Genomic DNA, 25885 nt, shown 5'->3' with positions numbered 1-25885 from the left:
TTTATGGTGACTTATCACTCCTGTCTGGCTGTGACTACAATGAAATCACAAGATTTCATTCACAAAGTCATTTCACTATGAAAAGGAAACTACGTCTGCTTGTTTGTTACACATTCTTACACTGACCTGTGCACCCTAACATGTGCATCCTATAATGAATTAGAGAAAAAAGAAAACTTAAAAATGCCTAATTTCTGGAAAATCTGCCTGGTCAAAACAGGTACTTGAAAGTACAATTTATCTCCATGTTCTTTTAGAGCCAGAGTCATGAGATTTGTTATATTAATTGAGAATAGACTTATGTGAACAGAAAAATGCTGCAGTCCAAAATAAGTTTGATGTCAGACATTCAACCTTTGTATCAGATTGTTTCAAACTTTGTACTTCACTTTAACTGAACAAGCAATCTTGCATGATCATTGAAAGGACACAGCCTTCATGCAGGGAGAAGGGCCACTTCTTCCTTCAGTCAGAGGAGGTATTCTGAGGGCTCCTGCACTGTCCATTATATGTTCACTGTTAAGGTTATAAATTATTTTGTTCTCTCCCTAAATCTCCTTTGATACATTTGATTATGTTTACCAGCCTCTGATACAAATTCAAATACTGCTCAAGCATTTGCCTACCCTCCTTTCCTTTTCTGGGTTACACAAATTGTTTTCCTCTCTTATTTGTGAACTTTATTTGCTATATTGCTGAGCTCTTCCAGCTTACTTTTATGTTTTGTCTCAATGAGCCTTTCCTTAGGTGCACCAGATAACACATTCTTCCTTCTTCCTCGATTCTTCCTTCTTCCTCAGAGTCTTTGGGTCTCTGCAGTAACCTATTACCATTGCTTCTGGACTGCTCCTCTAAAAATTTGCTGTAAAATAAAGTTTGAGGATGCAAGCACATATGGCTATCAGCATGGATAGCACATATGGCTATCACCATTGTTGATATTTAGTATATTCAGCACTTGAAGCAGTCAGTAAATGTCAAATCATTCGTTGCTTATACTGATACATCTTTTGGTTTCATCCTTTCGGTAAACTTTTTCATTTCAGAGCCTATTTTTGTGGATGCTCATGTTATCCCAGATGGCACTGACCCCAATGATGCCAAAATCTACTTCTTCTTCAAAGAAAGACTCACAGACGACAGCGGCAGCACAAAGCAAATTCATTCAATGATTGCAAGAGTGTGCCCAGTAAGAATTATTTTGTTTACCAGGTTCTGGGATAAGCTGCTAGTGTGACATGATAATCTAAAAGACTAAATGTTTGAAAAGCCTTTGATTTGATAAAATTTCCTGTTTCTGTGTCACCGTTCATAACTAAGAAGAGCTGTTACTGAGCTCACAGCTGGGATCTGAACAGGTTATATATATCTAACTATACATGTAAGAATATGGAAATGTAGAGGTTCAGGGATTTGTGTATTTCTCTGACTGAGTCAGAATAGTTACCAGTGTTGAGTTTGCAAACTTGCTGTCCTTAGCACAAATAAGACACATTGTTTTCTTAATAAAAATGAACTTTAGACAGTGAAGGCTTTCACACATACACACTCAAACTAATTAAAGCACATCAGAAATATCAAGCTTTTAAACTGGTGGATTTAACTTTAAAATGCTGTTTTCATTTTTACAACATCTGTTCTTTCTCCTTGCTTGCATTGATGCATGTGTGAGCCTAACTTTAAAAATGTGCACAGGAAATTCAAATCCAGGAGTTATGGCTATTCCTGGGCAATAATAAATTTTTTTTTCACAGCACTCCTCATTGTCTCAATTTTTTTTTTTTGTCTCTCTAATCAACTGTAGATGAAAAATTATTGAAGCAGCTATTAATATCTCTGGTGAAATCATTTTTTTTTTTTTTTAATGAGAGAAAAATTATCAATGCACAATTGCTGCTAGCCTATTCATTCCTTCTATTGGAATGCTTCAGGAAGTTAATTGTGAGTGTTTACACATTCCCTGTCTTTAATTTGGCTTTTCTTTAGAATTTGATGCTTTGTGATATTGTTTTACCTGGATGCGAAGGTGTTTGTCCTTCTCTGGCAATATGCTGAGGAATGTGATCTCTTTTATAATCTCCATTCTCTCTATTTTAGTTAAAGCGCCTAAAGGCCTTTTTGGGTGTTTTGCAAAAAGACATTTCACACAATTACTGCTGTATTAGATTTTCTACTGTTATGATGAAGCCCAAATGATTTTTGAAAAGCCTAAGCCTTTTTAGACTTACACTGAAGCCAGTGGCAGAATCCCAAGGCAAATTAAAAGAAATCTGAGCCAGTCATATTTATATACGTGTATACATACAATATCATCATATTAATGTATTAAGAATGGCAAAATATATTACCCCGTGAAAAGATTCTTTATGAGTCACCCAAAATGTTGGATTACCAACTCCAGCAGCATCAGTGAAACATTTCCAGCACTTTATTGAAAGCCCATTTCAGTAGCTTCTACATTTTGGTTTTTCTCTTTCCTTGGGTGGCATCATGTTGTGCAGTTTGGAGGACACTGCTCTGGTGTAAGTCATTCACCAGCACAGTTGGTCAGGATCTATCACCTCAGGGCGACATCACCTGGTTGGCAGCTACAGTTCCCACCCTGAACCATGGAAAATTGGAAAGATCTGTGAGTGAGCTGTGACCAAGCCATCTCTGGACCAAGCTAGCAGGACTTACAACAGTGCATAACTTGCTTGACCCACACTAGCCATCATTTCTGAATACTGTTTAGAGCATCCACCTCATGTGCTAGTGTGGCTTACCAGGTCAGGTGCAGCTATGCTGCTGTCAGAATTAGAAGAAACATCCCTGCATAGAACCATGAGACCTTTCAGAGATAGCATGGACTTTTTCCTGGGTGTCAGTGAGTGATGCAGAGCTCCACAGTCACTTCCAGTCATAACAGCATAGACTGCTGATGCACAAAAATCTACTGCCCAGCCCTCCAACCCTGCTAGCCCAGCAGAGAAGGTCCACTCAGAAAACTAGTTCTTGGTTTGTTCTGCACATAGAATGCTTAGATGAGGGGATTTGGCTTAGTCCTATCAGTTTTTACTATTAAATTTACCAGATAATTATCTAGATAATGAATTAACCTGAGAAAAATGTGGGAAAGCCCAGTGAAATGTTAGCTGTGTTTTATTTCCAATTTACTGAAAATAATGTTCATTTTCAGAATGACACAGGTGGTCAGCGCAGTCTCGTGAACAAGTGGACAACGTTCTTGAAAGCAAGACTTGTGTGCTCAGTGATGGATGAAGATGGAACCGAAACATACTTTGATGAATTAGGTATCACAAAAAACATTCCTTAAAATTTCATCTAAATGCTGTGCCTTGTCGTATTTAATGACTGATTTTCATTCAGTTTCTTAGTCAGGTTGTTAACAGTGAAATCATAGCACAAAATTCCCTTTGCAGTTTTATGACAGCAGAAACAAGAAATTCTTCATAACTCTCTGTGTAATTATAAGGTAATTAAGGTAATTAATCTTGACTGTGTAAAACAATGATGTATGTAAAGAATTAATTATTGGAAGGAAACATCTAAGTGATTCTCTTACTATTTTGCCACTAGCTTGGATTACAAAAGAGGGTTTTTTACATCCCTTTGAAACTGTGTCTTATAGCACTGTTTAACATTCAGCTTTTCCATAATGCATTTTTTCTATTTTTTGATCACAGGGTAGAGTCCTCAGTTTGGTAATTCAAGAATAATGCTAATAAATCCTTTTAGTGGCAGCAGCAATAGCACTATCCATAAATATTATTTTTCAGGAATCATTTAGTCATACAAATTTTTGTTTCAACATGTGAATTACTGTAAATATTCAATGCATACAGCAATCACAAGAGGTTTCTTTTCATGAAGGAATTAATAGATGCATAGCTTGATACCTACTTGCCAAACAACATTACCAGAAAGTTTCACATTCTATGTTTTCTGTAGCTGAAATGCACAAAATTATAGTTCTAAAGTCATGTAGTTGAAGATTTGGTATGTGCATTACTGTAAATATAAATATTACAAGCAGCTAATGTGCCCTGCACTAGGTCTGCATCTGGTTCCGATCTTCTCTCCATTGTATTCTCTCTCTTTTCTTGATTATTATTCCTGATTCCCACCATAGCAAATGAGGTTTGGAGTCTTTCTGAGTTTATATATTTACAACTGTATGGTGTATTTGCTTTAGTTCAAGGTTTCAGTGAGACCTGACTGGGCCTAGGAGCATATCCTTGCTTGCTCTAGCTCGGAATGTGCGGGTGCTTGGAGGACTGATTTTCTGAGGTTTGCAGTGCCTCAGCACTGCCACAGCAGCTCATCTTTCAGAACTGTGATTTACCAACCCCCTCCTCTTCAACAAAACAGTAGGATAACTGCTTTTAGGGTCTTGTATGACAATATGTAGGGCCATAGTGAATAGGAGACAATGCTCTCAGCATGGGCTCCCAGCACAATTCCCTAGCAAAGAGGAAGAATACAGTCACAGCTGGAAATTCAGAAAATGGCGAGAGAGCAAACACATGCTTCTGTGTTCATGTATAATTCAGGAGAGTATGACACTTCCAGTTCTGCATGGTGGAGTCTTTTGCTTTTGACACATTGAAAAGAATATTTAAAAAATTCAGCGGGTTAAATGAAAGAGCCACATGAATTAATGGAAAGCTAAAGAACATATTCTGTGATAAAAAGCTCACACAGTTCAGTCTTTTTTGAGTTGTAAATTAAGTTTAAGAGGTAGCATGATTATAGTGATTAAAAACATTTGTAAGGAGAAACTGTCAGAGAATAAAGTAGTTTTCACTGAAGTGTAAAAAAAATCAGCAGATCAGAGGTAATAGTGGATAAATTCATTTCAGTGAGTAGGTACAGCTTTGCACAGTGCAGTCAATAAATCCCAACACAACAGGATGCAGGAGTTTTACATCTCTCACAGTCTTTACTGCGAAGCTGTCTGACATTCATATCATGTTGAAAATGCCCTAGTGAGGGCACTCCAGTGTGTTCTGGACGATAAAACACCTAATTTCCCTGTTTTTGATTACATCCATCTATGGGAACTCTTTCTATTTAACCTACTGCAACTTTAATGTTTTCCTACTGCTTAACAACCTGCTGAAACAAGATACAGCTGAGAAAAATGTGTGACATAGATGCTGAATGTATTTGAAAATGTTTGCCTTCTGTCGTCATAAGGCTAGAGGGCATGGAGGTAATTTCCAGATTTGTTTCTGAATGTTTAAATGCTAGATTTATGCATCTATGATCTGTTCATGTGGTTAAGCCTCCTTTTTACCATTCAAGTCTGAGATAAAACTACGGTTGAGTTTAGAAGGAATTAAATCATCAATTAAACTGGAAAATAAGGTTTTTCTTACTATTCAAAATGTTTTTCTTTCTCTTTCTTACAGAGGATGTGTTTCTCCTAGAGACAGATAACCCCAGAACAACGCTCGTGTATGGAATTTTTACAACATCAAGGTAAACATGGAGATCTGAAAAAAAATTAGCTGAACTGCTGAATTTTCTGTATGAAAGCTGAAACTGACATTTTGTGGGTGAGGTTGTGCTGGGCAATTCTGTGTGTCTGCCATGGCTGTGGTTTGCATGCCGGTGTCTCAGCATCATTGCTGTTGGTATCTATGTCAGAGCTGTGCTTCTTGGAGCAAACTGCTTCCTGACATGCTGCCAGCTGCCACTGGGAAAACATTTCCGTGGAGGGCCACTTGTTGCTGCTCAGCAGTGGAAAGCTGAAATGACTTCAGTGCAGTGAGCCCATGTGGCAGCTCAGAGCACTTAACACCTCCTGAAGAACATCCAGCACCCTGAAGGATCAAACCGGGATATCTGACATGAATTCACACAAATCATTTCCAGCCTCTCAGCTGGCTGATGATCACAGAGATGGCAAATAAACATATTGGCTTTAGCTGGATACAAAAGGACAAGCTTGTGTGGCATCTGGTCACCTCCTTGCAGCTCCCTGTTTCCAGTCAGTTGTATTCATTTACTGTCTGGTTTAGAAAGCATTTACTGAGCTCCCAAGGGTGGTGAAAGCACCTAGATATGGCTTACTGTTCTAAAACTCTCCACAAAGATAGACTGACAGATTCTTCCACCTCTGCCTTTATTTTTCTTATTTTTCCTCTTGCCCTCACTGCATAGTGTTAACAAAGAGTAAAATTGGTTACTATCCCCTGATTTCTGATATGTTACCCTTTATTATTTAGCTGTTATGTCTTATGTTCAAAGAAGTCTTCTGGGTTTTTTTTTCATTTTAAATTATTTTATCAAATTAGAAAATTATGTAATGCATTATTAATAATTCCTTTAATGGCAATTTTTAGTAAAACATCCTTTCAATTTTTTTTTCTCCAAGACTTTTTTCACTGGGATATAGGGGTGTACTTACTCCAATATGTAAATATGATAGGAGAATATGATTCTATGATACTTGATTGGGAAAAAAACATTACATAAGTTGTAAACTTAGGTGCTATCTGTAATTCCTACATCACAAAAATAGAAAAGGATGAGCTTATGTTTAGTAGAAAAACCACACTTATCATTAGGTTGTGGGTGAAACATGACTGAACTGGAAATTCTGCTGCCTAATTCTGGTATTTGTCAATGGAGAAAGATTTGAATCACAGGAATATATGAAGTGACAAAAAAGAGAAAAAAAAGAAACTTTCGCTTTTTCCTGGCTCTCAAGCTATTTTCTCTCTCTACTGAAGTTTTTACACATGCATTGGTCTATTCTTGCTTTATTTTTGTTCAACTATAGGTTGAATATAATAAATACAGAAACCATAAGGATTTTTACTCCCTAATAGTTCCTGTATCTTCATCTCTGTAGACTTCCAACTCATAACAGTAGCAAGAGAGAAACATCACAGGAAGTAATAACTACTGGTATTTTATCCAAATCATACAGAAGGAAATAGATTAATACTGAGCTAAATTATTTTAGTGTCATAATATGCTGTAAATCTAACATAAAACATCTGGAAAGACTAAATGCATTTCTCAAAATCTATTAATACCTAGTAAAATTTACACAAATACCATAATCCATCTAAAAGGTTCATTCTGCTAATCCATATATAGCTGAGAGCAATGTGGATTTCACTTCTATTGTTTAGACACTTTGTATAATGTTTTCAGGCTTTTTTTCTGGAGTGTTTTTTCTTCTTCAATTGAAAACAGTTACTTGGATTATCTTCATCCTATAGCTAACACTAGGCAGATTTTAGACTTGTCTGGAGTTTCCATTTTTTAAAAATAAATACCACAAAGCTTGCATGCAGCAAGAGGGAAAATGAGAGAGTTTAATCACTATAGTCAGCCTTAGTATCAATCTGGAAAATTTTCCCCTAGTGCCCTTCATCATCACGGGGTGATGGAGACCATTCAGGGCTTGTGCTACCTGGACCCATGGCTGAATCTGCAGTGGGAAGAACATGCCCACTTTTCTCTTAGCTGAGTACATGGGTTCCCCTCAGGAAGCTTCAACCTTGGGTCTTCATAAGACCAGTTTTATGTGTGGATTTGAGGACTGTATAGGAGTAATTCCTTTACAGCCAAATCTTGTCCCCATTTTTTGCAAAACAAGCTGGAAACGGATTATAATAATCCAAACAATTGTAATTGCTCTGGGTGTTTTGATTAATATTTTAGCCATATATTTTAAGAGGCTCATGGAGATCTTGTGGTTAATATGGAAACTTGTGCTGAGCTTGGCAGTACAAAGTTTATAAAACTCCTGCCTCACTGAAGTCAGCAATATTTTTGCCATTGATTTAAGTGGAGCCAGATTATATTTCTTCTATATTTAGCATTAGGAAATCTTCCTTTTGCACCAGTAGGGTAGTGCCTGCCTCTCTCTTTTTTTCAGTTCACTGTTCAAAACGGTGCTAAGTCTTAAGAAGTAGTGGTGCACCTTGGGCAGCTAGATTAGTTGGTTTAAAATGTTTTAAATCCATATAAAAGCAATAAATTGTATACAATATTATGTTAGAGGTATCTTTCATCATTGGACCACAAAAAATTCTGGAAAAGCTGTAAAAAACTTGGTAGATTGCAATGCTATCTTTCTCTTGTCTTCCAGCTCCATATTCAAAGGGTCAGCTGTGTGTGTGTATCATCTGTCTGACATCCAGACTGTGTTCAATGGACCATTTGCACACAAGGAGGGCCCAAACCACCAGCTCATTCCATATCAGGGCAGAATTCCATACCCACGACCTGGCACCGTAAGTACAAAGATGTTTATTCAGTCTTGCCAATTGCTTGTCCTTGTTTAATGCATAAATAAATATTATTTACTCCAGGAGAAAAGTCTGTATGTGACTGTGACAGTTACGACTCAGGACTATTTTATTTGCTTTTTAGTTGCCTGCAAATCCAACTGCAAATCACATTGTGTCTGTAAGTCTTCTAGAAAGAATTAAAAGTCATGTAAAGTGTTAGTTGTTCTTTCTGCTTCATTAGGTGATAGTTGCCTTGTTTGCATGCACATTTCCATTTTGTGGGTACATTTGTGCAAAATGTAGCTAAATAAAGAAGCATATAAAGACAGCATTATTAGTGTGTTCCACAGCCTGGATCCAAATGTCTTGTGTCTCTATGAATTTTCTTTAGTTTTCTAGAATCTTGCACCTCTACTCAGATGCTTAGGAGATGTAGTAGGAGATTTAGAGAACAAGGTTTCTGGGACTTGTCACTTGACTAAGTCATACCATGCCAGGTTCTGAATCTTAGAAGAGAGACCTAGAAATAAAAGCATTTTCTTGCTATGCAGTTCACCATCATCTTCCTTGCAAGAATGCTAAATTCTGTACACAATTAGAGCTAGCCCTGTTTCCAAGTTGTTTAAAAGTATCTCATGAAATATTTAAACAAAACTGTTGTTTCTTCTTACTTTTCATGTCATGAAGTATACAAATTGCTGTTAATGCACTTTTTCCTTTCTTTACTTACCTTTTTTAACTATTCTTAATTTATATGTAGCAAAAATGTAACATCTGATACTTCAAGCTTTAATGAAAAATGTATGAACTTTCTCTAGAATGATCTCTGAATCCATATTTGTTAAATGAAGTATGGTTGTGTGGGTGTGTGTTGACTCCTATGAAGTCTTAGAGTTTCTCAAGTATCAGAGCAAAATAAATATGCAGAGAATCATAAATTATTTCTCAACAATACAGTTATATTTTTTTAGATTAACACTTTGGTGCTTTTCCATTCATCACAGGAAATTAAATTTTATTTTAATTTTGCCAGTCCCCATGGGAACCTTTAACCATATCACTATTTCAGTCTGATTTGTCTTCATGCTGCAAAATCTTGTTCTTTTTCTTTCTTTCTCTCTCATACATAGAATAGCTCAGATACATGGAATAGCTCTCCCTGTTCACACAATCCCTGTTCACACAATTCTTCATGACATTTTAGTGCATTTGCTGCTGGCTGTAAGAGTTAGGACTTTACATTCCCAGATCTCTAGAATTAACTAATCAATACCTGACATTCCACTACGGTCTAATGCTAGCATTAGTCTTTCCTTGCAATTAATTAGTACAGTTCTAATCTCAGGAGTGCACTGAGGCTTTAGAAAAAAGACCCATTTAAACAGGAAGTTTCACCCTCTTGTGATTAGTCATATTTCAGTTTCTTGCTGCTTCAGAGTGTTTTGTTTGTATGTCTTTCCTCAACCACTGCCATGTCGATGAGCTCTGAATTGGAAGATAAATTCTTAGATCATAGCTCATAGAGATTCCTTTAGATGACCGTTGCTCAATTTTGGATCACTGGCTTTTGTGTTTCCTCATGATTCAGCCACAACAGAGTATCCCTAAGTCATATTTTCTAAGATGAAATTTCTTTGGCTTTGCTTTTATTTCACTGCCAAAAAAAATTCCACTTTTCAATGTGTGCCACAAACTTTATTTTTCACTTATACCAAATCGGGACATGGGGATTTTTCACTGCTGAGAATTTGTGCTCAAAGAGTTAAAATGATCAGCCAAGTTTGCAGTCTGTGGGACTTGATCTTTTCTCTGGAATGTACTTTTTTTATAACTTCTGGGATGCTGGGCTAGACAGGGGTGCCTTTTTATATGACATGGAAAGTCCTACTTTGCAGTTGCCTAAAGAGATATTCATACTAAACCTCTGGGTAGAAGTGAAAGTTCATCATGTTGCAGGACACTGGATAAACAATGGAAAGGCTTCAGTGTAGCTTCAGTAGGATTAAATGAAGCAATACGTTCTTTTGGCCATGATCAGCTCAGCAGTGTTTGGCTGGCCTTCACTAAATACCAGTGGTTTCTTATTTCTCCACAAGCAAAACTTACTTATGGAAAAAGAAATACATAATTGGCAGCTTGCTACTAAACTCAGTGATGTTTGAGGGTAGTTTCCATTTTTCAGAGTATACAGAAGTAGTTTTTGTACCTACAGCATATTGGAGAATATGCTGTAAATTAAAGAATTCTGATAATCAACTGTGACAAGTTGTGTAGACAAGTTCTTGAATGACCTGTGAAGGATGCCTATTCAATCCCTGCTGGAAAGGGAGAGCTTGTGGGTTTCTTCAGTATCATCTTTTGCCTGTCACTGGTTTAGCAAAAGAGTTAATTGATTAAACATGTTTGTTAAAGCTTTGCTCGGAACAATGATATAATGTAAGTTTTTAGGGTCATGCTGGTGTGAATCATAGCACAGACACTTTTGCAATAAGTCACAGACAAAAGTCTTATGACTCCAGCTCAATAATGGAAGGGTTGAAAGTATCAGAAAAAGACTTCTAATTGAGCTATGTGAGACAGGAAAGTTTAAGTTGAACTGTTTGTGAAACAGAATCCCCCTTGAAAGGAACTGAGGTCTGGCAGAGCACTACCAAGTAGAATAATCTTGCTAATGATTAATGCAGTTCTTTTTTAGGCATTTATTGCTAATCTTAACCGATAGTTCCATACATTTTCTGGAATGAGGATGAATATGCCGGAGAGGATAGAGCAAGCAAGATAATAAGAATTGAACTTTGTGAGCAATCCTGGAGCATTAACATAGAGCATCATTTCTAATGAGAGCCAAAACAAAACCCTTAGGATAAGTATGAGCCCAGAAAAATAAATCAACAAGGATGTCAGATAAGAGAAACAACCTATGTCTGATCTGAGTTCTGGTTCTTCTTCCTGGAGGGCACTGATGCCAGAGCAATTTCTTTTGAAGAGTTCCTACCAGAGCTGTTCTACTTTGTATAAATAATTAACTCCTGATTGAGCCAGAAGAAAACTCTAAAGCCTGTGACTAGGCTGAAGTCCCCTCTCTCATTGTTTCCTGGTATGCCCAATGAATAGTTCATTGTGTGCACAATATGGAACAGCCTTTAGCAGTGAGGGTAGAACAGGCACTCCTGCCTGTGGTTACGGGGATGCCCTGGGAGGTGAAAACCCAAATTCTAACACTGCAGCTCATCAGGTGGCTTGGACACATGACTCACATATCCCCAGAGAGATTCCATCTCAGAATATGATTCATTTTGGTAATTTTAGCCATCTAAAAGCAGGGTGTTCAGTCTGAATTACTGACTACAGAGGAAACCTAAGAATAAATGCCTGACTTTAAGAGAGTAGGAGTCAGGTGAGGTAAATCTCTCCCTAAGCTACTGGCTATTTTGTGTCTGTGGTTTTGACCAGAAATTCCATCCTAGACGTAAGAATGGCCCTCATCAAAATAAACAAATTTCCATCAAGTGCTTTTTATTGAACAAATCATTTTTCAGCTGGAAAAATACTGTGTTGAAACACTTCTGAATATCTCCAGTACTCCGAGGAGAGTTTCACAGTTCAGAAATACAGTAAGGGAAAAAATTAAAGCTCAGGACTAGCAATAAGAAGTGAGGTACTGGTAGCTGAGAGAAAAACCCAAGTAAATTAACATAAGTGCATGGAGAACTTTGCACCAATTACTGACATAGCTCTGATTTCTTCACAGTTTCTTTTTAGTTTCAAACTCAGGAAAGAGTTGAGTTTTCTAAGATGGCTTTTATTTTCTCATGAGGCTCAGAATGCCTCAGGGATGATTATTTGGATGGTTCTTCATGATATTTAAAGAAGCATCCAAAGTATTCATGGACTTCAGTTACTTCTAAGGCATAGGGGAATGCATAGACAACGTTTTCAGATATAAATAAGTTGTTATGGGACTCCCTCATCAACTCCATCTTATTTCTCTTTCAAATGAAGATGAGTTGTGGGCCCTTTCATCATCTTATAATCAACAAAATGACAAGAAGAACATTAGCCAAATTGCAATTAAGTATCAGATTTTATTTTCTGCCTTTGAACTAATTCTGTGAAAAAAACAGATGCAAAAGTTTGGTATCTTCCCGTCCCAACCTCTTGGATTTTTTTTTCAACAGGCAGTTTAGAAGCATAAAACATGTAGAAATAGGTTCAGAAGTACAGATCTTTGCCATCAAGCTGGATTTTGAAAGTGCAAAAATACAGTTTGGTTTATCAGAAGTGATGAGAGTTCAAAGTGTAGCTATTCAACACTTCATTCCCCTTACTGGAATATAGTCAGTTTTGGCCCAAGTCTGAAGCGCTTTTTTTGGGAATTTCCTTTGTCGACTCTCTGTCTGTATTTGTAAGTGATCTGGAGATGAAAACTCTCTGAAATGTGATAAGTAGTGTTCATCATTACTGTGCATGTTTCTTACAGTGTCCAGGAGGAGCCTTCACACCCAATGTGCGGACAACCAAAGAGTTTCCAGATGATGTTGTGACCTTCATTAGGAACCACCCTTTGATGTTTAATCCCATTTACCCAATACACAAGAGGCCATTAATCATCAGGATAGGAGCTGACTACAAGTACACAAAGATTGCTGTGGATCGAGTGAATGCTGCTGATGGGAGATACCACGTCCTGTTTCTTGGAACAGGTAAGACAAATTTGGCAGCATTCATTTTCCTCTGTTGCAGTGTTGCAATCAACTCTGATTTTTACAATTTATAGCTTTCAGAAATATTTTTTAAATATTTGCAATCTACAGAAATGTTATAAAAATCCATTAATCCTATTTACTTTGTGTATTTTTCATTTTGCTATAGACATCATTATGTGCAAGTGGTACAATGTATTGATCTTAATTTTGAGACAAAAACAACACTGGTATATATTTTATTGGATCTCTCTTGAGTGTGGTTGTCTGCAATATGATTCAGCTTTAGATTTTGATAATCTGTAACATAAGAAAAAAATAACAAATCTAGCTTTATAATTTTTATACTGTCATCATTATTATTTAATATATGCTGTGAAAGCTACTTCTAAAGCAAAGCACGATCTGATCAAGGTGTTGCAAAGGCAGAAACAACTCTTCCAGAAAACAGTAGTAATATGGAAGTACTTAGCAGAGAAAAAGAAACAAATGGTTGGAGTCCTAGCAGTAGTGGACACAGTGAACTTCATCCAAGTATTCTACAATAATTTCTGTCTAATATAACCTATATTTTGTTTATTACTTACATCAAATTTGAATCTGATGTTATGTGTCTGAAGTCTGCAGGGAACAGGTTAAGTGGTTCTTGTACTGATAAATTTAGACTTTTTAAAATATTCTGATATGAATCACACCCTTTAGATTGAAGCAGACAGGTAGAGTGGTACTCTGACTAGACCCTAGGACTCACTCACATCTGAAACTCCCACTGGTTTAACAGGGCATTAGAGGTCAATAGGCACAAAGACTAATCTTTTTTACTTTTTTTTTACTTTCAAGTAGAACAAAGGAAAAGAACTCTAGGAGAACAAATATATGTCTGAACATCAGAAAATGATTACAGAGATGACTTGCATTGCTTTTATGGTTCACATAATATTGAGGCCCTGATTGTTTTCTGCTTGTAGAATAACTGTGTCTGCCAACAAACTCACATGGGGCTGGGAATAACCATATTGTTATATTAGATTTAGGAAGCGGGTGCTGAAAAATCTCTTAAGAATTTCAGGCTTCTATGGGGAAAGGATTAAAAGTAATTCTCTTCACTCTACTTAGAAGAACCTCTTCAGCAGGGTGCCCATGTGCCAGAGGAGGCCAGCTGCACACTGTGCTGTGTGTGCAGAAGTGTATCCAGCAAACAAGTTGATAGAAAGGATTTTTTTCCTGTATTTGGCTCCTTTTTTAAGTACCGTGCCCAGCTGAGGGCTCACCAGTACAAAGAAAACATTGACCTAATGGAGCAAGATCACTTGAGGGACTGTATGATGTGGTGTATGAAAAAAAGCTGAAAAAATGGGTTTATCAGGGAAAGCTAAGGGGAGGCCTTAATGCTGTTGACAGCTATCAAATGGGTGGGTACAGCTACCTAGTGGGAAAAAAACAAATGGGGACTCTTCTCAAGGTGCTCAGTGCCAAGGTGAGGGATTTCACACAAGTTGCAGCGTGGGACAGTGCTAATAGATATAAAGGAAAAAGGTTTTGCCATCACCATGATCAAACAGTGGAAAAAGGATCCAGAGAGGTTATGAATTCTCCATGTTCAGAGACTCAAAACGTTCAAAATCCAACAAACACAGCATTGACCAGCCTGCTATAATTGGACTTGCTTTGAGTGTGGGGCTGCACCAAATGTCTTCTACAGGCTGCAGGTTTCTGCAGTTCAGTGAAAGGAAAACAAAAGCACTTAATTCATGTTTGGTTATGGATGGAGAAAATTAGAAGGACTAAAGCCCAGCAAGAACTCAATCTGGTTACTGCTGTAAAAGGCAATAAATATGTTTCTATAAATAAATTAGCAGTAAAAAGAGACTTAAGGAGAATTTCCATCCTTTACTGGAAACAGTGAAAAGGCTGAAGTACTTGATGCCTTCTTTGCCTCAGTCTTTAGTAGCAAGTCCAGTTCTGCAGGCTCGCAGCCCTTGAGTTGGAAGACAGATATAAGAAGCAGAATGAAGCTTCCATAATCTAAGAAGAAGTAGTCAGTGATCTGCTACACCCCTTAGACACACAGGAGGCCTTGGGGCTGGATAGGATCCACCCAAGGATACTGAGGGAGCTGGCAGAGTGCTCTCCAAGCCACTTCCCATCGTTTAGCAGCAGTGCTGGCACACTGGGGAGGACCAGCTGTTTGGGAGTTATGTGATGCCCATCCACAAGGAGAGCCACAAGGAGGGTATGGGGAGCTACAAACCTGTCATGCTGATCTCAGGGGTGCAGAAGCTTGTGGAGCAGATCATCCTGAGTGCCATCACATGGTGTGTGCAGGACTGCCAGGGGTCAGACCCAGCCAGCAGGGGTTTGTGAAAGGCAGGTCCTGCCTGACCAGCCTGAGCTCCTTCTGTCACTGGGTGACCCTGCAGGGGGTGAGGGAAAGGCTCTGGGTGTTGTGTGCCTGGACTTCAGCAAAGCCTTTCACAGCATTTCCCACAGCATTCTCCTGGAGAAACCAGCTGGTCATGGCCTGGATGGGAGCACTGTTCACTGGGATAAAGCTGGCTGGACAGCTGGGCCCAGAGAGTGGAGGGGCCTGGAGCTACATCCAGCTGGTGGCTGGTCCCAGATGGTGTTCCTTCAGGTCTTTCCCATCCTAAAGAATTCTATGATTCCATGTTTTTCCACCAAACCTTTACCAAGTCTCCATCTGATGCCGAGTGAATGTTTAGTATATGATAAGGCATAGTCAGGGCAATTAATTATTCAGAGAATTTAGTAAGTTTTTGATCTGGATATTTTTGTTTTCTTGACTGGAAACTGATAAATGAGTTTTAGGGTATTCTTGACTCTCTCCTATCTGCAGCTGTTGGAAAATACTAAACCTAATGAGGACAGAGTTTTCTACAAGGTGGGCTCTTCCTCTCCTGTCCCTCTCCCCACCACTAACATCAACCCACATTTTCCCTTTAGTTTCATTAATGCAGATACAATTTTTGACTTAGTGAGCTGTTAGGATAATTTTTCTCATTTCCTGCAGAAGTCTTCTACTAAAGAAATATCAGAAGTGTTGATAGAGAGCATCCTGCTCTTGTTACACAACTGCAGAAGAAAACTTGGTAAAAGAGAAGTTTTACTTTACTATTAGTTTTCTTCCTTGACAAATCACTATATTTAGTCAAAGTAATAGATTGGTAGGCTAGTACAAATCTTTCAAATGAGCGTTTTATTTTTTTTTCCAATGTATTGTGGTGCCATTGTTTGAAAATGCTCTGTAAGCACCCAATGTTATTTGGAGGCAAATTCTACTAAAGCTTAGTGGAAAAGATTGAGACATAAGTTCCAAGACCATATAGATTGTTAATGTAGCAATGATAGTTAAAGCTGGAAAACTATTGAAAAGCTGAAATGTCCTTGAAATCACAATTTGGTAGTAAGCATTTTAATAACTCTGGAAGAGGTAAACATAGGTAATTTCGTTTTATCCTTTGATGACCATCTGACTCTTTTTAGGTGATGAATGTGGCCTCGTACACACACATGATCTGTTAAAAACTAAACATAGCTCAGGTTGTTCTTATGTTAATCTCCTCTGTGTACCAGCACAGGACCCATCATGGATCAGACACAGAAAGTGCAGCTCTTGATACTTTATATTCATTGCTTTATCTTCTTCATTACACTGGAGACAAGGATCATTTTCTGCTTTCTAGTGAGTTGGAGGGCAGGCATTATTCTTCCTGAGCAGGGCACAGGACATTGATACCTTCCAAGGTCTTCCTCCAAAGAAATCGTTGCAATGCAAGTTACTGCATTTCCCAGCCCTTTAAAATAAAAGTGATCAAGTTTCAGCCACTGACAGGAGAAACTTGTTTTCTTTATTCTCTGCTTTCTGTGAGACTCAGGAGGATTTGATAGAGATATTAAGTGTCTAAAGGAATGCAGAGGGGATTTGCTTTAGTGTCAGTTCATCCCAGCAAATGCAAAAACCACATTGTATAGGAGAATTTCATGTGATAATTTCCTTGGGAGCCTGGAGCCCCACAGCCCGAGACAATGGGTCTTGACACCTGGTGACAATTACACTCAGCTCAAATGATGAGTTACTGCTGCTGAACTGAGATGTTTCCAGCCATGTCTGTCACTGTCAGTGACCTGTCTCATGCTTGAAATCAGAGTGTTTTATGTCTTGCCAGATGCAAAGCACACAAAATGTTTAGCTTTTCCTCTCTTCCTCCTCTATAGCCTTAGTAATAAATCAGCTCCTGAATGCAAGTGAGGAATAACAGAAGTACAGAGCTCCGACAGCCCCAGTGGTTTCCATCATGTGGCCATGGCACAGGAGGGCATAGGCAGCTCTGTAATTTTTTCACCTTGGTGTGAGCTAAATGTAGTGTTCCCTTTGCTCCCCTAGACAGAAGTGCTGTGCTCACGGGGCTGCTCCAGACCCAGAGTTAATGCACTGGTCTTTGTCCCTTGCTTACCTGCATAGCAAACAAAATAAATCCAGGAGCAGACATCGTTCATGTGGCATTCCATGCTTTTCAAATTATCACAATCTCCCATTTTTCCTCTGTGTAAACATGAAGACTCCCAAAGCACTTCACACAACTTGCTAGTTTTGTTTGGTCTCCACTAAGGGATCTCTCCACGTCTGACTGGCGTGAGCTGACTTGGAGCAAGGAGCAAGTCTGGACTGGTAGAGAGCAGTGCTGCAAGGGAAGAGTGTTGTCTACCTACCTTGTCTTCCAAACAGAAACTGAAGAGTTAATTTACTTGGAAAGAATATAATCGCTCATTTGCATATTTGACTGGAGTAATTCTGATGGTATTTTTTCCATGTGCAATGAGAAATAATATATTCAGTTAGAGAATTTGGGATTAGAGTTCTGTTTCAATTATGCCATTTCTGTCATGGGGCAGGACTCAGTCCTGAGTTTTTGGGATTCACCCTAGAGTTGTAGTGTAATTTGTTTACTCATTTCAGTTACATCTAAAGAACCTGAGCTTTCAATATTTTGTGTTCATCCTTTGGTAGATTGTTTTCTAGCTGAGTTTTAAGACAGCAGTAAAACACCATGAGAACATATTTGTGAGATTAATATTCATTTATTAAGCATGCCACCTACTGCTTGCAGCACGAAAGCCTTTGGTCAAAGTACACACAGATTGCACAACCAAAAGATTATTCATGGGGTTTTTTTTATTGCTCCTGGTGTTATGAAAATATTTAAATGTCTGGGTCAAACTTGGGTACATTAAACAGCTATGGACACCAATGGGATTTTTTTCAGCTTCTTGCTATCACGATATGATATGTGTTTCTGGAAAGAGATCTAAGTTACTGTCATAAAAAGACCCTACAGACTTCAATGTGGCCTATTGAGATGATTAATGTCAGCCACATGCATCTGATGTGGCATGAGGCTGATCGATGTTTCTCATTATCTTTTCTCCTCTGATGAAACATTTGTTTTCAAAGTCTAGATGCATTAAGTGCTTCCAGAGCATAAGTTTGCAATATTCATTTTCATGGTGTTGTATGATGGCTGTCTTTTTGGAAAACTCACCCTTGCTGACAACAGTAGCCTCCAGTAATGCCATAGCCAAATGATCTACTGATTCCAACTGAGAGATAATCTGGTCAGAAGAGCAAGCTTGCCTCCCATAGTTTTCCTGGCTGCAGCTTTGTGACTCGGGGAGACGATGTTACACAACAGTGGCACAACAGGCGTCAGACACAATTTCCTTCTTCCTTGTGGTCATAGTGCCTGAGTCATTCATAACCTTTTGTTGACCTGTTCATCCAAAGCTTTTTCACAGGCTTTTAAGGTGATATGTAAGTTAAGAGGACATGCCTCTACCTGCTTCATTTCCCCTGTTCAGGTTTTATTTCAAGCAAGCTCACGCTGTGTCCCAAAAGATTGACTGAGCCGGGGCCGTACGAAAACTTCACCCTCAAGTGCGATCATTCGTATCTGTCTTTTAGTTCTTTGATGCAGCTTGAATTTTATGGAGTTTCACAGAGATATTATGAGCTGGAAAAAAATTGCCCCCATTTGACAGATGAGTGAGCTGAGCACAGAGAGGTTAGTGGCCACGGTGGGAGCTCTGAGTTACAGCAGACACAGAGTGTGGGAATGCGGCTGTCAGCCCTGGCTGCTAACCTGCCACCCTCTCAGGTGCTCTGCTGAGCCTCACGTTTTCTCAAACAGACAGATTTCAAACATTCTACGAACTTTGTGCTTTCTTTTTTCTTTGTAAGGTTATTTGTATACATCAGGTTCAACTCAGATAAGAGGCCAGAAATAATTAGCTGCCATTAGGCTGACAGGTAAAACACGGAAAAGAAGTTTTTAGAGGGTCTCCAACAGTGTCAGACATATCAGGGGTGGGGATTACTGAGGGAAGCCTCTCAAAACTCATATCAGAGTAGAAGTTGGTGCCTATTGAGTTATTTTTTTTATGATATGGAAAATTTGGGGGTTTTATTTGTAGCTCAGTTTGTCCATGTGATGTGGCTCAGGGGTAAATGGGTCCCAGCTCTCCTTGAGGCTCACATTACTGACAGCTGCAGTGTTCACTTAGAACTGGGGAAATAAAAACTAGTCAAAAATCAGAGAATGAGTTTTATACTCAGACCTTCTGATTCAGTCAAAAACCTCTGTATTTTTCATGGCTTTTCATTAAGCTTTGCTTTTTCCATTGTCTGTGGTCAGGCAGAGCAGGAATTAATGTAATCAGTCACAGTCTAACTGGTATTGATGAAGCTTAGCTGATTAATATCAGTCCAGAATCATGTCTTGCATTTCAAGAAATATTATTATAATTATGATGATGATGATTTGTCTCTTATGCTTCCATTCCATTTATTGGAATGCCTTCCTTCTTCATTTATTTCCCACTCTGAATACATTCTACACGTTTTTTTTTAGCCTGCACTTTCCCCCCTTGCTGTTCCCAATTTTTCAGTCCTCTCAGAGGGAATGTGATCTCAGTGCCATTGTCTTTAATGTCAAGCTGGGACACCTCCATTTGTGAAGCAGGTTTAAATGGAAAAGCATTTTGAGTCACTCCTGTCCTCTTGCTGTCAGCTGGAGGGAGGTTCCCTTTTGTTTGTCCTTCTCCCCTTGACTCACAGACTGCTGAGCTGGTGCGAGGCTGCAGACAGCTCCCAGTGAAGAAAGTGGTGAGCAAAAACCAGCTCTTCTTTTCTAGTGGCAGGTTGATATTCTGGAGACATAGTAGCTTTTTCATGACTGTGTAAAACCATAGCAATGGACAACTGTTTTCAAATGGATTTCTGGAAGGAACAAGTAAATGGCAAAGGAAACCATGTTGTTCAATTTTATGAATTTTAAGAGGATTACCTTCTAATTTCATACAATGATCAAACATGAAAAAAATTCACCTGCACTTGTTTGATGATCTCTAATGCCTGATTTACAGCATAAAATATTACCTATTGTGAAATATACTCAGAAACAGCTCAGACACTGCTTTGCATAAGTCTCCTGCAGTGCTCAGTGCTTCATCCTTTCCTCTGACCCAGGGAATTTAGTTCCCTTTTTTCTATTAGCAGAAATAATCAAACATGATTTTTGACAAAACTCAAATATACCATAAGCTTTCTATGTGAACACCTGTAAGTGACTTGATTTGTGAGATACAAGTTTGTGTTTATAGTGGAGACAGCAGTGCTGCTGAGAAAGAAATAAAAAGTGGGGTTTGGGGACAAATATTTGCTTTTCATTTATTAAGGAAAAAGCTGAGCTACAGTAGCAAGACTATTTTCAGAAGCAATGGGAGAACTAAAGCCTATAAGCTGAGTATTTTTGGAAATGTTTATATATAGGTGTATAGAGGGAGATATATATGTACAGACTAATAGAATCCCTTGTTCTAACAAATTTTATTTAATCAATAGCTTTCTATTGCCTACTTGAGTATTTATTTTAAAAGGTGTATTAAATCTCCTTTAAAATGACGGAACATTCCTTTCTACAAGTATTTGTCCATCATGGTACAATACTGAGTCAAAGCAAATGGTAAAATCCTGAGTCAAATGGAATGAATAGGAAGGTAAACAGTCCTTCACTCTGTGTGTTCTTCTGGGGTGTGACACAAAGGCAGATAGGAGCCTGCTCTACAAATAGGAGAGGTTATTAGGACACGGGGGATTTGGCGTCAGGCATTATCGGTATTTTCTGTGCCCATGCCCAGGATAAAATCTCCCCTCAGGTTCTGATTTCAGTTTGGGGCAGTGTTTGAGGACTCAAGACAATGTAGGAATTTTAAATGTGTGGCATGTGCTAATGGATCATTGACATAAACCGGTTCTTCAGAGGCTCAGCAGCCTTGCATTCCTTTGCAGGTAAGGTCACTGTCAACATGCTTGGTGCCCTGTATGTCAGGGTCACAGGTACTTGACACTTTGCAGGCAGCTTCAAAAAAAAACACCACAAATGGCTGCAATCCCTTCCTGCACTTCTGATTATTTTGTAAGGTAGAGTCTAAGATAGAGAGAGAGAATTGATAAAAGAATGCAAAGAAGCAGAGGCAGACTGGACTGAAGCCATGTACATGTGTAAGTGGGTTATTCCCTTAAGCAGGAGAAGGAATACACACAAACCCTTTCTCCTTTCCTCTGAGGGAGGCATCTGCAGCAGTTTAACACTTCTGTGGATCCTGGCAGTTAGTAAATCTCGCTCAGGTTCTCATAGCTTAGCTAATACTGGCACCCAGGCTAGACCACAGCTGTGCTATCACAAGATTTGGTTGCAGTGAAGTTTCTTCAGAAGGAACTGTTTTATCATGCCATTGTATAATGAGAATAAATGTCTCTGTAGAAAATTCTCATGAAAAATTCATGCCTAACATGCCCTGAGCATGTACCCTTGATAGCTACACATTTTTAAGTCTTGTCAGCTTTCAGTTTTTCTTTTTCTTCTTTCTTTTAAAAAGACAAAATACTGCAATGTGCTCTCTGTGTGTGGGCAAGTGATTAAATATCAATATTCTGGCTTTAAACCTTTTTTTGTAGTAATAATAATAACAACAACAAGTAGTAGTAGTAGTAGTAGTAGTAGTAGTAGTAATAGCAATAATAGTGGTGGCGGTGGTGTCTGGCTTCCTTGAGTGAAATAAGGAGATGTAAATTATTTACAGTAATCATCTTACCCTGCAGCTCTAGCTATAGAATTTAGTCACTGAACTTAAAACAAAAATAAAATTGAACTTGTCCAGTTTACATTGTCTTCATTGTAATTTGCCAAACAGGAAACTGAAATTTCCTAATAAATGTAGATACTTGCCTATTTAGCGCTGTGCTAATGTTCTGTCAACTGCACAACTCTACATTGCTCTTAAAACTTCTGAAGGCTGAACAGAACCTGTACCATGTGTTCTCATTCCTCAGAATCAGTATTGAGCAGATAGATTTATTCTACTCAGTTTAATTTCTAGGTCTTTCAGGTGAGAGGAATTCTATGTGCTTTTTCCAAGTTAAAATGCTCATTCTTGTGATTATCCCACAGTCTGCCTTTTCTGCCACATCAGAAATACTTCATTGGCTGTCTCAGCCTGTAAGAGCCTTCACAGATGGACCCCTTCATCACACATATTCTTTCCACAAAAGAAATTTGGAAAACTAATTTCCCTTTGGTCTCACTGATCACATCTACCCTGCAAAAACACTGTCATTGCCACATATTTCTACTCACTCCTTTGTTCTGAGTGGATTTGTGAGGCTTGGAGCTGGATTTTGAGAGGGAAACCATGATACAATAGCTGAAATATCTTCGCCTTGCTTTTTCTTTTTATCTTACAGAGCAAAATATTAACTCCTACCAATATATAATTTACTTGATTATTGGTTTAATTTCATTAAAAAAAGCTTTCATGTTAGTGTGTTTTCATCCAGATAGAGTTATTCTTTGGAAGATTTACCTTTCATGGCATCAGTTATCCAAGCATTTTGTTGTCAGATATGAATATATCACATCCTGCAGTAGCTCCCTTTTACCTGTTTAAATTGTGTTTTACTTTAAGATTATTAGGATAAATTCTGCTTCTGTGTGTCTGTACAGCAACAAAATATACTGATTTTGATTGATCTCTTGGTATAGAATGGTAACAGTAACAGTAATAACTTAAACTTTATCATGAGTTATGTTCATATATGGGAATAATACTGTGATAGTGTTCCTGTGTGATGAATCATCTCATCATTCTTACTGACTCCAAACTGTAGAAATTACTGAACATTTCTTACCTTTCTCTGTGTCATTGTGCTTTCTTTGATGGTTTCCTTTTATAATTAATGAAAAAAAATATAATTTTTTATTTCTCCCTCTCTGTGCTACATGGTCTCACTTGTTCTCACCTATTGCAGATCAAGGAACCGTACAAAAAGTTGTTGTCCTGCCTACCAACTTCTCTGCAAGTGGAGAACTCATTTTGGAAGAGATGGAGGTTTTTCAGGTTTGGCTTTCTCCTTCTTTTGTTTTTCCAGTGTGTATGTTCACACAAACACTTTGTTCTAACAGACTTTGGCAAGGGCAACTGTGATTTGGTAAAAGATCAAGTAAATGAGCATGCTGTCAGTTTGATAACCACATAAAGATTACAAAATGTTGACTGTTATGAAGGCTAGAGCTAGCTGAAGCCCTTTTTTTTCTCCTGTATTTCAGTTGCCTATTTTTTATGTTGATATACTGGCTAGAAGGGTTTTGATAATCAGTTTTTTAGGAGGTCAAGTTCTGATGGCTTCCAGAAGGAGACTTTTTCCATTGGCATTACTGTAGAGGCTGTTGCTGTGTATGACTGGAATTTCAGATTTCTGTACTTTGATTTTCTGAAGATCTTCCTGGTTCTCAGTTGCAAAATGAAATCAAATTAGTGTTGTTTTTGCTTAACTCCTGTTCTTCAAAGTCACATGCCTCTGGAGCCAAGAAAGCTACAAGTTTAAAAGAACATAAGCTGAAAAGAAACACAAAAATTACAGGGAGATAAAAGAATAGCCTCTGTCAATCACTCTGGCATGTAACAGTTGTAATAATCTAAAGAAAATGTTCACCCTCATGTTGAAAAATCCCTCTCAAATATTTGGATGGGCTATTCTTAAACGGTAGTCTCAAGGCAAGTGGTATTATGTGTCTATAAACTTAGTTAAGGATTTTGTCATGGCCTTTTCTCTATCTCATTGTCAGAATACAAAAAGGAAAATTTAAGCTGCTTTACTGAGGCAGCATTAATAGTTTCCTTAAGAAAAGAAACACTCAGAAAGGCATCTTGTTAATACTCATAAAGGCATAGCTAGTCTTCCTAGGCTTTTGTTGAAGATCTCCTGCTAAAAAAGATATATGTGAGTGATATTATTTAAAATTCACACTCTTCACCAAGAAAGTGCAGATTCCATTTACTGAAACATAAATTAATACTGCACAAGGATGGGTGGACTGAGAGGCATCTCAGCCTAAGCCTAGTTTCTGGGCCTCTGTGCACAGAGATCCTCTTCCAGAGCAAACAAAGAAAGGAGAATGTGGCATCAGGTCCAACATTGCATTTGACCTGCAGACTCCAAACAGTTCATGGAGCAGCTCTAAGCTTCTCCAAACCTTTGCCAATTCACATGACTCACAGCCAGATTCTCTGGTCCTGACCTCCCTGCTGTGTTGTGGTCATCTGCAATTAATCCTAGCCCACTGTTATGGCTTTCCTTTGTGACTGAGCACATGCTGAAACCGTAAAAAAATGCTGAACATTTTTATTACCATCAATTTTATCACTTGTTTGGATGTAATAATGACTTAAGGCCAGGAAAGCAACAATTCCTTTTCCAGGTCTTTAATATTTGATTGGGACACAGACATTAATAGAGTGCTCTGATGACACACAGTAGTATACAGTACTGTCTCCGGGAAAGAAACATTCGAGAGCACTTATGCCATTTTAAAATAGTCTGGTCATTGACAATCTGAATTTACATGCTGCATGGTAACCAAACTGCACGCACTGTAAATAACTTGTATGAAAAGAATTTTGTATTTTTATCTGGATCATGTGGTAAATAATCATGAGCTATTTCATGATTTTTCCTTATTATCATCATTAAAGAAAAAACATTTCCTATTACAAAGTTAAAGTAATGGCTCTTCTATTTCTGAGATAGCACAGATGCAGGTTAATTATAAGTATACAAAAACCTTTTAGATACATGTAATAACAATGTGGTTGAGTTTCAGCAATATATTTTGTAAGACATTAATTGTTTACGTGTCATTTGTTTAGTTCTGAAAATAGCAGTACTTAGTAGGAGTGAGTGCTCTCTTTTCAGGGTATAAACATGTATCATTTTCTTAGATATGATTTAGGTTTTAGGAACTTTTAAATGTTAATTTTGGGACAAAGTTCTTGACAATGATTTGTTACTCTCTATTTCAGAGTAATTCTCCTATAACATCAATGAAGATTTCATCTAAAAAGGTAAGGCAAAGTGGAATGCCTGCTTAGTGCCTATTAATTGAGAAGCAAGTTGACTAAGATGTTAGAATATCAGTTCTTGTGGAGCACACTAAATATAGGAAAGTTTTCCATATTAAGTACAGAAAACTGGACTGACGTTTACACAAGCTGTTTATATGCCCTTGCACTAAGATAAAACAATTTCTATTCATTATGTGTCATTTCTAATTAACCGAAAGTGTCAGGTTTCTTGTTTTCATTTATAATTAAGGAATCAAAAAAAAAAAATTAGAGAGGAAATTCACCCTCCCTGTTTTTTTCTCTAAAGTCCCAAATAGAAATTTTTCTTTGGAAGTCTGTCTGATCAGTGTAAAAAGGCAGTGTTGGGGCTGTTGGATCCGTGGTGCAATTGTGCATGTTTGTTTAGTAGTAATAAACAATGGCAATAAGAATGATGAAAACAGCTGAGAG

General features: G+C 38.0%; 1 protein-coding gene across 2 annotated transcripts in view; it reads left to right on the top strand.

Annotated features, from left to right (window-relative positions):
• The window catches only part of SEMA3C (semaphorin 3C), a 116512-nt gene that overhangs the window by 78345 nt on the left and 12282 nt on the right, over positions 1 to 25885 (top strand). For both annotated transcript variants that reach the window (XM_063155615.1, XM_063155616.1), the window contains 7 exons: positions 1047 to 1189; positions 3179 to 3293; positions 5415 to 5484; positions 8114 to 8258; positions 12736 to 12958; positions 23343 to 23431; positions 25394 to 25435. In XM_063155615.1, coding sequence (XP_063011685.1) covers positions 1047 to 1189; positions 3179 to 3293; positions 5415 to 5484; positions 8114 to 8258; positions 12736 to 12958; positions 23343 to 23431; positions 25394 to 25435 — 827 coding nt within the window. The remainder of the gene's footprint in view (positions 1 to 1046; positions 1190 to 3178; positions 3294 to 5414; positions 5485 to 8113; positions 8259 to 12735; positions 12959 to 23342; positions 23432 to 25393; positions 25436 to 25885) is intronic.

This window comes from Melospiza melodia, chromosome 4 (assembly GCF_035770615.1).
Source record: "Melospiza melodia melodia isolate bMelMel2 chromosome 4, bMelMel2.pri, whole genome shotgun sequence".
Classification (NCBI taxonomy): domain Eukaryota; kingdom Metazoa; phylum Chordata; class Aves; order Passeriformes; family Passerellidae; genus Melospiza; species Melospiza melodia.
The sequence above is the reverse complement of the archived record's forward strand: the minus strand, read 5'-3'. Positions and strand labels throughout refer to the sequence as shown.